At 38.4% G+C, this 21,599-nt stretch overlaps 1 protein-coding gene across 1 annotated transcript in view; it reads left to right on the top strand.

Moving 5' to 3' along the window:
• BACH2 (BACH transcriptional regulator 2) overlaps positions 1-21,599 on the top strand; it is a 209,840-nt gene that overhangs the window by 181,002 nt on the left and 7,239 nt on the right. Inside the window, exon 5 of the mRNA XM_075202783.1 lies at positions 10,976-12,511. Coding sequence (XP_075058884.1) covers positions 10,976-12,511 — 1,536 coding nt within the window. The remainder of the gene's footprint in view (positions 1-10,975; positions 12,512-21,599) is intronic.

Here is a 21,599-nt window from a genome sequence, read left to right as displayed (position 1 = left end):
TGCAGGTCGTAAAACAGAGATTAATCCTGAACTTGATCTTACTTGCCTTGAGCAGCCAATTTCGGCATCACATGACCTTCTCCCTGCACAACGCAGGGTGGTCGCACAGTGCCAGCAGGACATCTGAAATCAGAGGAGGAGGGATATGTAGTCTGCATGCCATGGTTTCCCTCCTTCCTTTGAAAAGAGTCATGTGATTCCTACTTACTTCATTAAAGTAAGGTAAAGAATTTTTAGGTGGACTCCGTTATGCACCAGTGTACTGTAAAGTTTTTTGTGTCTATTTTTGGTTCTAATTTCATATGTGAAGACATTCTCTATCATGGGGTACATTATAAACAGTCTAACAGGTTGACTGATGGAAACCTCTCTGCAGAATTGTGTTGTGACTGTTCCAACGTAGTGCACATATGTATCAGCATTAGCAGATTTACTTTATGGCAGACAATTAACCTTGTGATTTAAATACTATTATTGTATCTAGCTGTTCAAGCTGATATTATGAGCTGAGAGATCCCATTGAACATTATATTCAATTATATGTGAAAGATGGGTGTTTTCATTCTCCCCTAATAGTACTAAATATTTCTTATTCCTAGACCATGATTTTCACTCCCATATTTCTTGGAAACAACATAGGTTGGTCTTATGTTAACATTTACACCTGTGGCAGTTCGGATTCCTCTATTAAAGCCCCTAAACGAAAGCTGTAGTATCCGCTTTCATTGATGTATTCAAGGTGTATTGCTAGCTCCTTAGTTTGTGCTCCATTCTGTTTATGGGCTGTTAGGAACTTAGATTTTTATAGCCATCTCCGTCCAAGGCTATGCCTGTCAATAACTCACTTTAAGCACCTCTTATTATATAACAGGAACTTCGTGCAGCCAGCTAAACGCCGACGCGCGTTTCGCTGATGAATTGCTTTGTCAGGACAAACCCGATGTTAGCAAGTGCAGTATTTTTAAATCTCATCTGTCCAATCATGATTCACTTCAAATTGTTCCTTTATAGGTTAACATTTGCTGGCCAGTTAACTCTTCATTAGCCCATTATTCGTAAGAGGGATCCTATGAAGTTGATGCTTTTTTATATGTGTGAATGTTAAGGTGTTTTGTTAAATTTTATAAATAAGTTTACCAATGATTTTTACTCCTCCGGTCATCCAGAAGTTACATTGAATTGACAGATTTGTTTTCTATAGCTTATAATAGTGGTTTATCCTACATTAAATTGTCTGCTACAGAAGGGGAAGTTGCTCAATCAATTTATAGGCTCATAGCAGGTGCTTGAAAGGGTGGAGTTATACTAAAAGGAACAAACATACAGAGAAATCCCCCAGCACACTGCTATAGCCAGCAAAAGCCCTGCCATTCCTACTGTAGATAAAACTGCAAAAGTCTCAGTTGCACACATTTGCAAATGTATGTTAATGCCACCTCCCACTTCACAGCGCTTTTGCTAATAGGGTGCTCCTAACTTTAAACAGCGACAGTCCCATATATTTGGGCCATACATATATATGTTTTTAAATTGATAGGCAACTTACCATGAGATACCCCAGAAGCCTCCAAATAGCATTACAGCGCCAGAACTCCCCCTCAGCTACTGACACCAACATGCCTCTTGGACAAATACTGTCTGCTGTTATGTTATTAACGATGTCTCTCTCTCTCATTAAATGTATTGTTTTAACTTATTAATGAGCTTGAGAGTAATGTGAGGCCTTTAAGATGGTTAGAGGGCAGACCATGTGACCATCAGTTTGCCCATTACTACCTTAGACACAGGCTTACTACCACTTCTCCTTAGCTCACTGATGGGCATCATGTTTCACTTCTAAGACCCTCCAACCTTCATATGGGCTCTATATTACCCCTAATATCAGTAAAAAAAAACAACTTAAGCACGCCCACATCACACATCCCAAAATGTCCCCCAGACAGCCCACTTGCTTCAAAATTTCCCCACATGCTCTCAGACCCCTACTTTCCACAAAATACCCCCACATGACACTCAGACCCGCGACTTGCTCCAAAACTTTTCCACATCCCACTGAGACCACCCCACATGCCCCAACCCTGTACCAGGGACCTCCAATATTTAATCCAGAAACTATTTACAATAAATGATTAACTTATATATATTAATTTTTGTTAATGAAAGTCCACAAATTTCTTACCTTCATGCTGGAGCTCACAGAGGTAGTAGTGTGCAGAATACACTGCACTTCCTTTTCCAACTCTGTTGTGTTGCACGACCTCCCTACATTGTGCAAATTAGTTCACTGGATGCAGAACGCAACTTCTTCCAGTCTTATTCTGTGCTTGAAAAGTCAGATTTTTTTATGCCATTGGGCAAGGGGCCTTACAGTATAAATAGACATGATAGGAATTGTAGGCTGCACGTGTATTGTGTGATTGGAAAGGACTCAACAGAAAGATACAAAGTGGAGACCTGGCATGAGCTAATTAACCTGTAGCAACACCGTCTGCAATTACATGCAATGCTCTGACAGTCATTACAGGTAGTTATAATTTTTGCAGAATTGGAGAAGACTGTAATTGAAATCCATCCGAGTCACATTGTAAGAGTGAAATTGGCTTCTTTTCTGGTTAAGGTAATGGATATTTTAAGTTAATAAGAGTAGCACGGCCCAGAATAAATATGGCAACCGCAACCTCTCACTTTGTCCCAGGGTTACATCCCCCCAAGTACAATGTAATTCTACTAGTTTTCAGGAATGAATTAATTATGGCTGGAGTTTATTAATATAGATGTCAAGTTATAACATTTTTATTCATGAGCCCTAGCACTAGGGCTCTTGCGATATGGTAAAGTCTAAAATACATACTGTGTCTTATGTTTAATTCTCTAAAAGTACCTACAAAGCAAAGTCTGTTTGTAAGGGATAACTCTTAACCTGAATATATTTAAGCCTTTGCTATTAGTAGATTCTGTATTAACCTAGAAGTTTGGGGTGAGTTTGTAGACATCCATATATAAAAAAAACAAGTCTCAGTGGTGGTGGCAGCAAAGGACTTTGCTTTCCTATTTTATTTTAAATGTTTAAGCTTGGGGAATAGAATATGGACATCAAATTTACAGAACAACAGAAGTGACATTGCAGTAGGTCAGCATTACCGGTAAATAACAGAAACATTGTCAGTGACAAATCATTGAATAATAGGAATGAAGTTCTAATTTTAGTTATCTGTAATGATATGTAAAACAAATCTTAACTTAGGAAGCAGACTTTAGTACAGAGTAGTTTCTCTTTTGATACATTACTACCCCGTGCCCTTATGTTTTTTTCTTTCTGTATAACCTTACCATTTTATGTTTTTTGTATTTTTTATATTTCTACAAATATAGCAACAAATAATAGAAGTCATTACATCACATACAGCAATGGTAAGCTCCTGTTGATTTGGGGTGATTTCAAAGGGATATTTTAAATTATTAAAGTTGCGAAAGATTGTCTTCACGGTCAAATAATTCTGGTACTGAATAGTGGTTTGACCATGTTTGCAAAGAATGTACAGTATATTATTCTGATCAATGGAAATGTAATATAGGATCTAAGTTATTGTTAGCTGAAAAGTTGTTCCACCCATGGATAAATGTATGGGTTTTGGGAACTAGTCAGAAATCACAATATGTGTTTTAGCCACTGTAGACAAGGAAATATTTTTTGCTTTTGCATGGTTCTAACAGGACGTCATATTAAATGTAAATATTGGAGGATCTGGCCCCATAGAACACAATTGCTTGCAGTCTCTTAGCTAACAAACAGGGTGGCTTTAAGATCATAAAAAAAATCACATTCGTTGACCACCATAGCGATAAGTAAAACACAAAATGAGGACTGCATTTGTATGCAAAAAATGTAAGAATTATATACCCAACTTGTCATATTTTAGAGAGAGCAGAAGATTAAAATTTTCAAAATCTAGGGTAGCAAGATCAGAGCTCTTTTTGGATTCTGTTTTAGTGTTTTTTTCTAAAACTAAAAAGCTACGGTGATTGTCAGAGCAAGTCAAACTTCCAGCAGTCGTTTCACAGGCTCACTGTGACTGTTCCTATAATCTTCACAGCTGCAAGGAACTTCTTGCACTATAAGGTGCAGGAAGCTTCTAAAGAGCTAAGGCACTCAGTGATTATTCACTGCAGTGCAATCGCATGCACTGCCTGCCCAGCTGCCCAGGAGGCGTACATGGCACCTGAGCAGCTGGCTGTGGTAGAGCGACACTAATCGTTACACTGGGCTGCATTGCACTTATTCTCAAGTATGCTGGATACCTTCAGCAGTTATACAGTATGAGACTGATATGTTCGCAGCATGTATATTTCCTGTATTTTAAAATTGCTTCGCTGGCAACCCATATCTGCTAACTTGAAATGCGCCGTGCATGGCAAAATGTAAAAAAAAGTTAATACTTGCATGTGGTACAAAACAAAGGAAATCGCTCTGTGTGCAGGACAGAGATGATAAAAATTAAATGCATGTCATGCATAGTATGACAAAACAAAAGGTAGCTTTGTATTCATGCTATGAAAAAGGAAATATTTTGTATGCTTTGCTTAACACCTTACGGATAAAGTAAATACAATGACTTAAAAGCAAATAGCCTAAAAGTACTTTACATAGCAGACCCAATTATCAAATACATTATATAGGCGCATGTTCGTTATTTATAGTCCTATGCCCACCGCAGACAGTACCAATGCCTATGATACACAATTCTATACCGATCATAAATGTATCATGCTCTGCACAATGACATACTTCCCAATATTTAAAAAAATTCAGACCGATTAATCCACACCCATTTTATGGCGTTTTGACTAAATCTCCTGCAGTTTAGATGTTTTTAAACAGCCACACATCACCAGCGGTTTTACATCGAACCCTCAAACCGCTCGATGATAAAGTTGTTTGGAGGGATAAACTAGCGGGAAATGATGGCGGTGTGCGGAGTATGGTCGTAGAAAGTGTCGTTTGATACTTTTTCCCCTATCTCTCTTTCCCAGCAGTTGACGCACATCTTGCTGGAAATCATTACTGTCCCACACAAGCTAGGGCTGTCTGCTGGTATGTACTTTCACAATGCCCTAGCTCCAGGAGCAGTTAAATTAATCACTATTGGAACACTCTTGGTGTTGTTCTTTTGGTGGCAAATAGAGAAACACAAATATAATATGCATATACTCTGCATTATAACGCGTTACAATAACCAGGTTTACCAATGTGAACACCTGTTAACTGGCATTCACTATAGAAAGTGCACATTCAGGACTGTAACCAATAAATGGTACTTACACTCATCTCTCTTCAGACCTGATGATATGGCTGTATTTTGTTGTTGTTTTTTTATCTGCCTCTATTTACATTAGTTGAACGGTTGGGGCTGATTAGCTTAGTGATCAATTATCCTTCTAGTTCAGGGTCACTTTTCTTTTTACACAGTTGTGGAAAATGCACTAAAGTTGTATTAGTATCACAAGGGACAGGCACAGCTCTCTATCTAATGTACATCATACCATTTTTAAGTTCTGTAAATTGCTTGGGCTGGTGTAGGAAGCTAAATTTTGTTAAAGCGCTATATTCCAAGTTGTTGTTAAACCTGTGTAGTAGGCAGACATTGTGTAACCTATTATATGCATATGTAAGAGAGACCAGATTGAGAAATAATTCTGCGGTCTATAGAATAAATTTGAATAGATACAATGAATGTTTTTGTTTTTTCAATAGTTCTCAGCCCAAGCTGTGTGTGTGATGAAATCCAGTAACCCTACTATGGAATGAATTGTACGTTTGTTTACAGTATGTATGTGCTAGGACAGGAAAATCCCTCATAGCTGTCAGAAACAGTAATTAACCACTTCCCTGCAGAGTGCTTCCAATTCTTCCTATTGGTGATACAGCAGAGGGCATTTTTCATAAGAAATCTGTAGGGCTGTGAAATTGATGATCACTGTATATAATAGTATAGCATAGTCCTAATTTTAATTACAATGTGCTTTTTTCATTGGATAAACATCATATTATTTAAGACAGAGCAAACATTTTGCCATACTATAGATATAATAGAGATTTTTAGTAGACTTTCAGATTCACTGGGAGTCATTCCTTGTGGACATTTTGACAGCTTTACTATAAAGGAGGAAGCCATTGTATTGGTGTGTCAAGCTGCAAACAACTGAGAAATGCATGACTTATGCTGATTGTAGGGCGACAGGAAGTCCATTCGGACCCTACTGGAAGTTTTTAGCATAGTGTCATTTTATAATCAATAACTCCCAAAATTCAAGGGGCAAAATACCCTCCTCATTTTACCAAGACCATGTCCTCTAATAAGAGTTGTACTTTAATAGTATATATAGTGCACATAATAATTGAGGCTACAGAAAAAGTACTTTAATAGTATATATAGTGCACATAATAATTGAGGTTACAGAAAAAGTGCTTTTTCTGTGTCTCCTTAATCTGGCCTATTTAGTATTACCCAGCACCACTGCTCTGTTGTGCTCTCTATGGGAGCAGGGGTGGGGGTTATGGTCAGTGTTTTCCCTGCATGCAAAAAATACATTTTCACTCCTGAGTTCACAGACATATACCCCCCCAAATCGGGACTGTCCTACTGGACAGTCCCGATTTCAGTGGACTGTCCCGCTCGATTTACAATTTGTTCCAGTATTGGAGTGTACACTCCGATACCTGGACATAGCATCCAGTTTCCCCGGTGGTCTAGGAGGAAGTGGGGCAGGACGTGGCCAAAAGCTGCTTCTGTGTGTGCGCGAACTGTGCAAACCGGAACTTCGTTGGCGGTGACGGAAGCGTGGCTAATTTGTCCCTTTTTCGGACCTCCAAATGTTGGGAGGTATGCAAACATGTCCATCCACCATTTATTTTGTCTTCCTCCTAACTGTAAATGAGGCCACATGTCTGTGTAATGTAATTTTAACTTAAACTTAAACCCGCCAATCTCACTGTGGCCATTGTAGGGGACGTCATTCACAGTGGAGATATTCTATACAGTCGCAGTTTAGATCTGCCGGGAATGAAACGTGTGGGGAAAGTTGTCTGTCTGTTATATGGTAAGTCTCTATTTCCTCCTTGTTGCCCTTATAGTAATCAGAATTTTTACGTTGGTGCAAGTAGTGTCGGCATTATTGTACCCAGAATAACGTACTCCATCCCTTTTATAACCTGTCCTCTGGACAACTACTGCGCTTCCTCTCCTACTGCATGCCCACCTCTAACTCACCTCTTCAACCTGTCTCTCTCCACTGGCACATTTCCATCCTGCTTTAAACATGCGCTCATCTCACCTATTATAAAGAAACCATCTCTCGATCCAACCTCTCTCCATCAGTCGCCCTATTTCTCTCCTCCGCTTTGCTTCCAAACTACTTGAGCGATTAGTGTACAAACGCTTGTCTCAGTTTCTCTCCCCTCATTCCATTCTCAACTCTCTGCAATCGGGCTTCTATCCCCAACATTCCACTAAACTGCTCTCACAGAAGTGACCAATGATCTACTTACTTCAAAATCTAATGGTAATTTCTCCATACTCATTCTCCTGGACCTCTCTACTGCTCTACACACCCTTCACTCCATTGGTCTTCGTGATGCAGTTCTTTCCTGGTTCAATTCCTACCTATCGAACCTCTCCTTTAGTGTTTCCACCTCTGGCACATCCTCCCCTCCACTCCCACTATGTGTTGGGGTCCCACAAGGTTCTGTTCTTGGCCCTTTACTTTTTTCATTGTACACCTTTTCTATTGGGAAACTAATTTGCTCATTCAGCCTTCAATACCACCTCTACGCTGATGGCACCCAAATCTATATCTCTTCCCCTGACCCCTCTCCTTCTGTACTATCTCTTGTAACCAACTGTCTTTCTGCTATCTCCACATGTATGTCCCAATGCTACCTAAGGCTCAACATGTCCAAAAAAAGAGCTTATTATCTTCCCTGCTGCCAGAGTCAACACCTGCTCTCAAATCTCCCTCACTGTCAATAACACCACAATTTCCTCAGCCCACTAACTTGGTGTTATTCTTGACTCTGCTGTCTGCTTTATTACTTACATCCAGACTCTCTTGCAGTCCTGTCGACTCCTCCTTGAAAACATTGCCAGAATTCGCCCTTTTCTTACTCAACATGCTACCAAAATTGTTATCCATTTTCTCATCACATCCCGTCTTGACTATTGCAACCTCCTGCTATTTGGCATTCTTGACACCCATATATCCACAGTTCAATCCATCCTAAATACTTCTGCAAGACTGATATTCCTCTCTCACCGCGCCATATCTGCTGCACCACTTTGCAAATTTCTACACTGGCTCCCTGTGCCCTCCAGAATCAAATTAAAATTACTCACCTTTACCTAGAAAACCCTCAACAACGGTACCCCTGCATACATCTCAAATCTCATCTCGTAATACTCTCCCTCCTGCCCTCTTAGATCTACCTTTGGCCTGCTCCTTGTCTTGTCTCTGGTAACCACCTCTCTCGTCTGCAAGATTTCTCCCGTGCTGCTCCCCACTTATGGAATTCCATACCATGTTCAATCAGACTTTCCCACAGCCTTCAAATCTTTAGATGCTCTTTGAAAACCCATCTCTTTTTTAGAGGTGACCTTATCCCCGATAACACTATTCACACTAATGCATCCTCACAGTTGTCCCAATCTCCACTCTGAACCACATTTGCATCTCTTGTTTCAGCTGTGTCCTCTACCACTTAGAATATAAGCTCTCTAATGAGCAGGGTCTTTCTTACCCTTTGTTTTCATGTCTGCATTTATTTTGTCTACCTTGTCTACCTCTTACAAATATGTGATATTAATAATAACGTAAATGACGATACTTGCCGTATTTTGCGATAAATTGTACTGCACATGTCGAGAAATAAACTATGCACCAGAGAACGCAAGTGTATCTCTTCAACTTCGAGTGCAAAGGACACTTATGACAGGCTATGATTTCATAGGCAGAAGTGGGAGGAGAATTGGCGTGTGCACGTAGTCAATGTACAGTAAGGATGTGCCAAGCTGAAGCACACGCAGCAGCGTCCGATTCAAGCTCTGGGCCTCTCTAAAGTATGTGTTTTTCGGTCTTATCACTTGCACAAGCTGCAGGTCAGGTGTAAGTGCCGATTGATAGGGATGACTGTTGCATATGTATGCTAGAACATGTGTTTGCAATCGAGCAACTGTAAAAATGCATTTTATGTACAGTAGATATGACATCCTAATAAATGTATTTCATGGGGGGATGGAAAATACATTAGTGACTATATCATTAACAGGTGACAATAATTTAATTATTTTCTGCTGGGAATTTATATTCCACTACGTATTGTACATATCCTGCAGTGTGTTGTGTCTGTCTCAATATGGCAAGTGCCTTGTATGCAAAGCGTAGACATAGAATTTAATAACATACACTTGGCGCGCACCTTTTTCACATATATCAGGAGATATAGGGTCTCCTATAGTTCTATCCCAATGTGTTCTTTTCACTGGATAAAATGATCCTTATCTCTCTCCTCGGTTCCTATAGTCTGGGAATCAGACTCATGGAAATACAAAACAAAAGTAGGGAAATAATAGTGCAATATGTCTAAATGTACATATAAAAGTCCACAAAGGTTCCCAGTAGTGAGTAGAGTCTTCAACCTTGTGAGGAAACAACGGAATACCACCTCAACTCTTGTGACTGTTTACACCATCTCCCCCAAAGATATATGCTTACAAGATGTAGACTTTAATAAGGCATCTCAAATACTCCTTCATGGGTGTCACTTTCAATTTTCTCCACAGAGTGGTGACATATTGTACCAAGTAAAAGAAATAAAAAACAATCTGGTGCATTATCATAAAACACCATTTAATAAAAAGACATCATCTCACAAGTAGAGACATGTAAATTATAAAAGATAGCATCAAAAATATCCCAAATATCCCATCCAACACGCTTATAACAATAGTTTGTGATGATCACTCTGTGTTGCTTTGTTGGGAGTGGTGCAGCTGCTGAGGTCGATTTATTAAGCACCTAAGTTAAGCACTTAAGTTATTAAGCACCTATTTCTTTTCTTTTCTTTGTTTTTTGTTTATGAAGTCTTTACTAAAGTCTTTCCTGCTGAGGGCATCATGGGAGTGAGAAATACCTTCTGTATTTTTCTCTGAGCCATAGAAGGTTTCCTAAAGGCTCTCTTTTACTTGTCAAGTTTGTATGTCTTACAGGAAATGTTTGCCTGTATGAACATTTATCAGAAAAGTCTATGACCTCACAAGAAATTGCGGTATGATAATGCAGAGTGGTGCATCTGTCCTATATCAAATCTATTTTTGCTTCACATAGGATGTTATAATTCTATTCTCACACCAAATCATAATATGTGAATGTAATATGTGTATATTTCTGCTTTAACTTTTACCATGATTTCATCATTTTACATTTAAAGTAAACTAAATGTTAGCCTTTTGCAGTCTTTCATTACAGACATGCCGATATAAGGATACATGGCAGACAAAAATAAGTTTGCAAGGGAATTCATAATTTTCTTTATTGCTTTTAAAACTTACACGAGCTATAATGACAGAATTCTAGACATGGAATCCTATCAAAATGAAAATTGTTCATTCACAATTAGAGGCAGATGTGATTGCTTGTGTTGATTTAATACATTTTATCACTCATCAGCTCTCTGATGTTAGCCAGGCTGTGATTCTGTCTATCTTTCTTTTCCAGCTATGGCATGATGTATATTAGTAAGTGGAATTAATTATTAAACGTAGAGTCACTGTTGACCTTATGGGAGATTAACTGGTACTTTACTGTGTTTATATATGAACATTGTAGCTGTCAGGTTATCTCACTACACTTGAGGGACTCTATACAATTGCAGTGCTGATGATAATATTGGCAATTTCCCTACTTTTTTTTTCTTTTTTTGCAGGTCACTGCTAGAGGATTTGGTCCATTGTTGCAGTTTGCCTACACTGCGAAGCTGTTACTGAGCAGAGAAAACATCCAAGAGGTCATCCAATGTGCGGAATTCCTACGTATGCACAACCTGGAAGACTCCTGCTTCCGCTTTCTTCAGAGGCAGCTTCTAAACAATGAGGATGGCTTGTTTCTGTGTAAGAAAGACACCTCATGCCAGAGTGTTCACAATGAGACATTTGATTGTGAAGAAGAAACTATGGAATCTGAAACCTCAAAAATATCTTGTCCCAAGGAAAGAATGCACCATGAGCCTTTTACCTTTGGTTCAGGTGAGAAAGCGGCAGACCGAAATGAAGCTATTTTGCCTAATTCCAATATGCAAAGGGATAACAAGGAAAGTTTAGACAAGGATCCTATAATCCGCTACCCACATAAGAAATACCAGTTGGCTTGTACTAAGAATGTCTACAATACATCACACAGTACCTCAGGTTTTACAAGCACATTCAATGAACATAACTCTGAAATTGGCCTAAAATTAGGACTTCCTTTAAGCCAGATCAAAAGTGAGCCTCGGGATGATGATGATAACGAAGAAGAAAGCATAACACTTTGTTTGTCTGGAGATGATAATGACATCAGGGATAAAGAAGGGGATGTTGAGATGGTTGGGAAACAACACAGTCCTGTTATCGTTGATGACTCAAAAAATGTATCATCCCCCTCTAGTCTAAGAACGTTTTTAAGTAGAACGAAAGGGGAGGAATTTATTGACTTGCCTGGTACTTCCCAACAGCGTTTTGTTAGAAGTCCTTCATGCCCTGTGGAAGATGGAGCAACTCAGGGTGACCATAAAACTGAATACAACCCTTTCACTGGGAATTATGAGCTGTCCTGCGAACCTCATAAAGATTCCTCAAACTTCCTCATGGCGTCCCCTTTACGTGGGTCTGGCTCAGATCTTGCCTCTAAACATGAGATGGAATTGGACAGGAGAAGTGTCATATTCTCTTCAAGTGCTTGTGACCAAATAAGCACCCCGGTGCAATCATATTCTGGTGTGAGCTGTTTGGACAAAGAGTTTTCTGAGCATGTGCCAAAGGGTCTTTGGGCAGGAGCTAGCCAATCTCTTCCTAGTTCGCACACCTTTTCCCACAGTGGCCTGGTAGCAGACCCATTGCCAGGAAGGCTGCGGCCAAACACTAGTTGTCCTGTGCCAATTAAAGTATGTCCCCGTTCCCCGCCTTTGGAAACTAGAACCAGGACATCAAGCTCATGCTCCTCCTACTCATATGCAGAAGATGGCAGCGGTGGATCCCCTTGTAGCCTTCCTCTCTGTGAATTTTCATCATCTCCCTGTTCACAAGGCCCACGTTTTCCACCCACCGATCATCAAGAAGCTTGTTCAATGGCAGACTCAATTTTTAACCAAGTACGACCGCAGATAAAATGTGAGCAGTCATATGGAACAAACTCGAGTGATGAATCTGGATCATTTTCAGAAGCAGACAGTGAGTCATGTCCTGTGCAAGACAGGGGGCACGAGGTAAGCAATCCAAATGGCTTTGGTAGAAGGTTAATGCACCATAAATTGGAAGAAGGAAAATTAGTCCTATCCATTTCTATAAAATGTCCCTATTTCAATACACTGTGCAGCCTAATTACAGTCATGTAAACTGTATGTAACATTTATCCAGAGATGACATAAAGGTGTTGTCCGTTCAAGTTTGGTTACTGTGAGAATAAAGTTACATATTTTTAACTTAATAATCTCATTTCTGTGACACAGGTGTTTACCATGGCTGATTTCTATAGTAATTACAGTTGCTATGTGACACTTCCATGGATGGATTCCTGACATCTCCAGCATGCCAGGGCTGTGACGGTTCTTAGTTCTATTGTGTAATGGGCATTAGGCCTTAATGTTAACATTTAAGAAGCACAGATTGATTTTCAATTACTCCAGAAGCCGCACCTTCAGCTTGTTTTGTTTTTTACCATTGAATCCATTTTTATTGTGATGGGCCTGATTTATCGACCACACGGCACACTACATCACGCAGATGGCATTGTGACAAATGTGAAATCCATCAACAAAAGCTTGACATTGTTTCTGGAACACGTCAAGTAATTATATTTACTGTGAGCTAACCTGTTTGTAAGCTTGTCATAAGCTAGTAGTCTCGCTAAGAAATAGGAAACTGTTAGGCATATTATTTTACACTTCACGCTTGGTGTTTTTCCAACTTGAGAAGCATTTCACCTACTAGATAGTACATGACCTCCTGCAACTTTGATATTCCAGACTTTGGGCTAGATTTACTAAGCTGCGGGTTTTAAAAAGTGGGGATGTTGCCTATAGCAACCAATCAGATTTTAGCTTTCATTTATTTAGTAACTTCTACAAAATCATAGCTAGAAACTGATTGGTTGCTTTAAGCAACATCCCCACTTTTTCAAACCCGCAGCTTAGTAAATCTAGCCCTTTGTGTTGTCCAATTCCAGTACTACAAAGAAATGGATAGAGGGAAGCCAGAAAGATGGATCACTGCCTTTTTTATTAATTTTATTTTTACAGCCGGGCATATAAAAGATTGGTTTATGAAATTAATATGTAGGGGGAAAACCCCTTTAGCCATTCTGCAGTACATATTTGAGATTTAAGACAATTAGCAACTCGTCTCTAAAGTAATGTTTTGTCTTTACACTCAATATTCAGACACAATACTCTCCAGCAGCCAAAAGAATAGCAGCTTTTACCGCCCCCACATAAGGAAACTGCCAAACCAAAACTGAAGTGAACAAACAGAGAAGTACAACTGTTCACAAACTAATTATTTGGATTGCTAGACAATATTTGGCCCATGTCTTTTTTTTTTTTTTTTAATAGGCCATTAAATTGTAGTCTGTTTGTAACTCACCACTGACCACGAATTTCTGTTTCCTTATTGTTAAACATCTGCACAAGCTCAATCAATTTCTCTGTACATTTTATTTGCTAACTTTTCTTCCAAGGATAATGAAATAAGGTGTGCACTGTCTCATGGAGAAGGTGTCACCTATTTGGGTAAGCTGAGGCTTCGGTCCCATTATGTATCACCCTCCCCCCTACACATTTCCCTGATCCGTTTGAATCTCCTGCTGCCTTATCGCAGTCAGATAAAGTGATTGGCTTTATGATTGTACTTAGAACACCGGTGGACACTCCATCCTACAAATTAAAGGACCTTGTAATCTCAAATTGACACTTTTTAAAAAGAAGCATGATGGTACTATATCGTTCACTGTTAACCTGACCTTTTTATGCAGCTCTGTTGAAAATTAACGTTTAATAGAGTATTATTTCTAGTATTATTAGTAATATTTTAATTAATGATCTTCCTGCTCCATTGCAAGGAGCTGAAGCCACTAGCCACATATTTAAGTAGTATTCTAATGATGCACGACACAATGCTGAGACTGCAGTCAGAGCTACTGTTGCATCATCGGCCTAGTCCACCAGTTCACATTGTAGATTTTTCAACGTGCAACTGTGAAAACCTGTCAGTCACTCTGCATACTCAGAGAAGCACCTTTCCCCTGAAATGGGAACCGACTGGCTCTTGCTTGAAGCCACTAATCAATCTTTAGGATATATCCTCTTGAGATCTGGTGCAGGTTAAACACTGTGCGTATTCAGTTAGATAATCTAAAGACTTACCAATGGGAAAAATGGTGACGCCAGCAATCCATGTAGTCTATGGTCACATCCTTATACTGTTAAGCCATGTCCCTTTTCACTTATGAAAATCAGGACTGTCACATGAAAAATGGACATGTGACTTTATTTGGTCTTTAAGATCACCGGGGGTTAATATAAATGAATGAATCTGAATATGTATTAAAGTGAATTAATACAATAATTAAAATAAAAACAATAATACATACATTTGTTTTCAGTAATACTGAATGAAGAGTGAAAGGGGATCTTGAGAAAGAGACAAGAAAGGGGCACTGATTGAAACTCTAGATGGGGGGAGGCATTTCAGTCATATAGACTCTGGAATGGGAACACTGAAAATATACTGGTGAAGTAAGGATTTACACACTGGATTTGGCAAGGGCAGAGAATATGAAGTCAAAGACTGGCAACTAAAGAGGTCCTAAATGAGGATATAAACATACATTCTGTGGAGGGGCTAACAGAAACTGTATGTATATGTGTGTGTGTGTGTATATGTGTGTGTATATATGCATGGATATGTACGTATATATGTGTATGTGTATGTGTGTGTGTGTATATGTGTACATATATATATATATATATATATATATATATATATATATATATATATATATAATGTATATGTGTGTGTGTATTTATGCAGGAGCAAACACAGGATTTGTAGAGGAGGGTTTCCACACCACACGACCAGTGGGCGTGACCAGCATGCATGGGGGCATAGCTATATTTTTAGACAGTGCTTGGATGCTCTCCAACTCTTCCTATCCCCATAATATACATGGGCAATGCTGCGTGCACTACTGTTTGGTGCACGCAGCTCTCCCTTTTCAAGCAGAGCCGTGTGAAGCGGGTGCAGGGTCCAGCCACCTCAATTACACAGTGCCCCAGGCTTGGAGGGGGTTTCCATGCACTAGGAAACTCCCCTCGGTTTGCCTATGGTATGTGTGTGTGTGTGTGTGTGTGTGTGTGTGTGTGTGTGTGTGTGTGTGTATATATATATAATATACAGGGTGATTCAAAAGTCGCAGTACACCCTTTTATTTCAAAAACTCTACAGGAAATTGGGAAACCTAAATACTCCAGTAAGGTTTGGGTGACGTGGTCTATCTTTTACGGTAAGTACCAAACATGGGCGCCATCTTGAAATCGGCCCAATTTCTGTAGAGTTTTTGAAATAAAAGGGTGTACTGCGACTTTTGAATCACCCTGTGTGTGTGTGTGTGTATGTATATGTATATATATATATATATATATATATATATATATATATATATATATACACATCTACGATATAAATGCCTAGTGGCGTGTGTGGGGGAAAAAAAACCTGCAGCGCCACCTGCTGGGCAGAGTTATACACTGACCTATATATTTCTTGAAGGAGAAGTGACAGTTGGGAGTGGTTGGTGGTTGCCGGGGGTGACAGTGGGGAGTTTTTAACACCTTAAGTAGCTTGATGAAGGATGTGGCGATGAAGATGAAGGATGAGGTGATGGAGAAGAATGATGAGGTGGTGACACGTGGACAAAACAACGTTAAAAAAGGGTGCTTGCGTCGGGAAGTAACGCTCTTCCCCTGAGGAGGCCTGGGCTAGGCCCAAATGCATGACAAGAACCTTTTTAAGACCTTAAGTAGCTTGATTTGACTAGAATGCGTGAGTATCATGCACGGGTTAACTTGCATGTATATATATATATATATATATATATATATATATATATATATATATATATATATATATAGTTAACCCGTGCATGATATTCATGCATTCTAGTCAAATCAAGCTACTTAAGGTCTTAAAAAGGTTCTTGTCATGCATTTGGGCCTAGCCCAGGCCTCCTCAGGGGAAGAGCGTTACTTCCCGACGCAAGCGCCCTTTTTAATGTGTGTTCATGAGGTAAAATTACCTCACGAAAATGAGTTTGACCCCTCAACTCGTAAATTTAGCCTTTACTACCCCTCCCACGGGGGAAGGGGGGATGATGGAAGTAAACTGACTTCACTATTCTAATTTTTTTGTCAAATAATGTCAGTATACCAAATTTCAGGTCAATTGGATGAGCCCTTTCTGAGAAAATAGTTTTTTCCACACACAAACACACACACTAACACACGCCGCTAGGCTTTTACTTTTATGTATTAGATAATGCTAAGAATTTAGTAGGTCAGTGTATAACTCTGCCCAGCAGGTGGCGCTGCAGCTTGTTGTTTTTTTTTCCACACACAGACTAACACACGCCACTAGACATTTATATTATAGATATAGATATATATACATATATCTATAATATAAATGTCTAGTGGCGTGTGTTAGTCTGTCTGTGTGTGTGTGTGGAAAAAATAAAACCAAGCTGCAGTGCCACCTGCTGGGCGGAGTTATACACTGACCTACTAAATTCTTAGTGTGTGTGTAAAAAAAAATTCAGAAAGGGCTGAAATTTTGTATACTAAGATGTTTTTAATTTGTTAATTTAATTTGTTAATTGTTAAAAGTGTTTATAAAGATTTTAAAAAAATATATATATATTTCTTGAAGGAGAAGTGACAGTTGGGAGTGGTTGGTGGTTGCCGGGGGTGACAGTGGGGAGTGGTTGCCGGGGGTGACAGAGTGAGAGGAGTGTGATACTCAGGACCGCTGAGAAAGATCCCTGTGTCTGGATAGACATCAGGATAGATGTGGCGATGAAAATGAAGGATGAGGTGATGGAGAAGAATGATGAGGTGGTGACATGTGGACAAAACCACGTTAAAAAAGGGCGCTTACGTTGGGAAGTAACGCTCTTCCCCTGAGGAGGCCTGGGCTATGGCCCAAATGCATGACAAGAACCTTTTTAACACCTTAAGTAGCTTGATTTGACTAGAATGCATGAGTATCATGCACGGGTTAACTTGTGTGTGTGTGTGTATATATATATATATATATATATATATATATATATATATATATATATATATGTGTGTATGTATGTGTGGGTCTTTGGTGGGAATGGATGTGTTTGCTATACATACTGTATAAATGAGAAAATGTACTCTTGGGAGAGGAGTATAATGAAACATATTTCTATAAATTAATCTAGGTACATCATTTGGTCTAGAAAATAAATATTTAGAGTTACAAATTTCCAGGGGCAAAAGCGAGGTTGTCCTGGGGAATACATGGAACATGAGAGCCCTTCTCATGCTTATAAAGTTATACGAGACACACAGGGATTATGCAAAAGATAAGAACTGAATGCAGCCTAACATGACTTTCCAAACCCGTGCATGGAAAACATCATATGCGACAGTGTGAACCCATTTGTTCTCCACTGTGGGTTGAGTGCTTGTTACGTTTCTAGCATAACCTGCCTTCACAACTAATCGAAAATTCTATGGTAAAATGTCATTGTGTAATATTGAAGTGTCCTAAAGACCCCTACATGCATGACTCTGTCACTCAGTACTTTACTGCTAAAGCACCAAACTTTTAGCCCAAACACTAATATCTCATTTATACCAGATAATCGGTGCAATATTGCTATTGCATTTTATGTACAGCATGCAGCACCTTGGAGAAACAAGTTTTTGTTTTAAAGCAGGAGAATACAAAGAAAGCATATGAAAAGAAAGGCAGTTTACAGAAATTTTATCAATGGCTATTACATACCTAAATATACCATTGGGTATACATGATTTGAGATATATAGAGAAGGCATACCATGACTATTGTACATATATATATATATATATATATATATATATATATATATATATATATATATATATATTCATGCTAAATAGAGGATATTTCCCTTTAAATGTGCTAGTAAAATCTTTGTTGCCAAACACTATGGTTGATCGATGTACAAATCAGCAGTCCACATCATCAAGTCTAAGGTTACTTGTCCTGATTAAAGTGCAGTGCTGTGTATTTATTTGGGTGTCTGATGTAGCTGATATCCCACATTACAGAGGTACAAAGTCTGGGAAATACTAGTTGTGTGAAAGGAAGCAAAGTTCAGGCTTTTCTGCCAGGATTTATACACTGGAGCAGCATCCAAAGTCTGCTCTGTGATCCCTCTAGTGTTGTAATGCGTAATCACCCACTTGGCTTACAATGACTATATTATATGAATAATTAAGGCTCCAAAATGAAAATTGATTCAATGTGAAATGACATGTTCACATTCACAAATACATTTATTCTCAATTATAAAATTAGCAGAATTCAGATGTTTGAATGTGTATGTGCTCATGATATTTTTTGAATAAATGAGTTATTGATGGATATAGTGTACATGAAAATAAATATTATGTTTAGCCCAGATATCATTAGTTTTGACACAATCCTGAAACATTTTATATCAAATGCTACAAATACAGTTAGACGTGGAGTGTTACTAAATATGTCCAACATACCCACTATCGCTCCTCTAGCAGTTTTCTAAGATAGGAGGGAGGTGCTTCTCTAAATAAACAGACACTGATTGACATCATGGCAGACCTACTTCACAGAAATGGACAATGTAGATTGATTGATTCATATTGAGAGGCAGAGCCAGTAATATTGCAGCAGTTCAATCTCTGCTTTTTGACCAGTATCAGAGTCCATCATGTTATGTCCCACAGATATTGGAGGAGTTGCAGCTATATGTCTTGGTGTGAGGAGGTGAACTTATTAATACTTATAAACAGAGCTTCAGTGGAAAGTCAGGTTAACATTGACCAATGTATTTCCCTTCCATGGTTCATTTATGAAAAATCCGATTTTAGCGGTTCATTAAAATAGTTCCTCCATGTGTAATTGTTTTTGTCAATAGAAGTCTTTTTCATCTGACATTATTTTCCCAGAATTCAGGCCTGCACCCATATAGCAGGAATATATATTTGACCTAGAAAAAACGCCAAGGAATAGTATTTCTGTTTCAAAAATATAGGATCCCTGTCAAAACTAAAGACTTAAATAAAGGGCTCACAGTCAACCATAATCAATCAATAAATTAATCCACTTACATGTTTGTTTGTAAATAGAATACAAACATATAATAACTGCACATGTAAAAATAGAGTGCAAGAAAAATGAAGAGTAGTGGCTAAAGGTAATAATGAAAAGATTTTGTAACATCACCTATACTTGTTTTGTCATGGATTCTGACACATTCTTGTTTTTTTTCCCACTAAATGTGTGTTTCATTACACTCCAATACATTTTACTATACTGTAGCTCAAGCGTCCAGGTTTGACGGGATCATCAGGAATAAAATCTTCTTAGCATGACTGAATAATTGATGACATCATTGCATGCCACAGTAACCCAGTGTTGACAGTGAGCCCTAGTTATTAGTTAAATAAAAATATGAGCTTCTTTCCTTTGCATAAGTATTAAATCTCAACCACAGCATACTTTAAATAGATTTAAAGGAATTCTAGTACCCTTATAAAATGTCTTGTGAAAACAGATTTGAATCACCACCAAGCGTTATTTTTTGTGTTTTCGTATTACTCATATTACTGCTTGCTAAAACTCTAAGTTACTTTATGTTCCTGCTAATAAAGACTCACTTCTGAATTTTTGGATTAATAGTCACACTTTCTGTTATTAATTTACATAATTGGGCTAGTAATTGCTTATTCTTTGAAAATATGCTATTGCTGCTCTCTTGTGGAAAAAAATGGCTACTACAATATTAAATTGTATTTTTTTATAAGATTGCCATGGTTTGAATCATAGATTTAAAACCTATTTGACAACATGCAGTTAGTTTGCATTTAATCTTTCATTTTTTTATTTTTTTTATTTTTTTCTCCAACCTATTTGACATTCTTAGATATGCATCAGTCTCCTTCAAAACATCTCAAACTATGTGCTAAAATTTCATTACCTATTTAATACTTGCCCGACTTGTTTAACACCCGTCCCGCAAGTGTAGGCGACAATTGTGTCCCAAGTAAAGTTGCTCACATAATAATTGCTTTTATTGTACTTAACTTAGTATACCATTATGAGGGGGAGATATAGATATAGATATATATATATATTATAAAACTAGGATTCCTCTTTGAAATTGTGGACAGTTTTGTTTTGTTTCTTGTACATAACTTTTCATCTGTCCATAAAAGAAATCCTTGTTTTCTGTCTGGGTGCTGAATTGAATAAGTGATTATAGGAACCTTTTCAGCGCCAAACTGTGTAAATTCAGATGCACCAGGCATCGAAAGCCTACAAAATAAACAATTTGATTTAAAACTATCTAATGGCAATATTCACAATATGCGCAGCATTCAATCGGTAACAACTCGACCATTTGCTTGCAGTCATGGTAGTTTATTGTGCTTCGTAAATAGCCTAACCCAATAGGAGCAAAAGGGACTATGTTATCATTGCAAAGGGGACTCCTTCCCTGGATATTTATACAATCAAGCTGGTTTTGTTACTGTAATTAGTATCTATTATTTGTATAGTACCAATATACAGTATTCAGCTCTTTACAGAGAATATTTAGTAGTTCAGACCAGTCCCATCTCCCAACAGTATAGGAGATATCAAAGTAAACGGATCTGTGTTTATAACATAGGTGCTGAATTGAGCCATGTCTGTTAGAAAGTAACACAGCAATGTTTTCACCTCCTCTTTTTGACGAGGTAAGAGGATCTGGTGGAGAGTCGGGAAGGGTGAGTTGTGTTGTTGGGTTGTAGTCGTGGATGGCTTGGTTTGATCCCTCAAAAATAGGGCTGCGGAACATTAGATTCCTGCCCTTGAATTTTTTTTATTTTACTGTAATGCTAATGTTGTACAAACATACAAAACATCAAGAATCTTAATGGTAACAGTACTTGAACACATGGTGTGGAACAAAAGCTGATTGAATGTGTACACAGAGGTGAGATTCTTTTGTGGAAACCAATAAACCACTTCTCATTCTTCTGTCAT

Source organism: Mixophyes fleayi, chromosome 3 (assembly GCF_038048845.1).
Source record: "Mixophyes fleayi isolate aMixFle1 chromosome 3, aMixFle1.hap1, whole genome shotgun sequence".
NCBI classification, from domain to species: domain Eukaryota; kingdom Metazoa; phylum Chordata; class Amphibia; order Anura; family Limnodynastidae; genus Mixophyes; species Mixophyes fleayi.
This window is presented reverse-complemented; position numbering and strand designations above follow the sequence as displayed.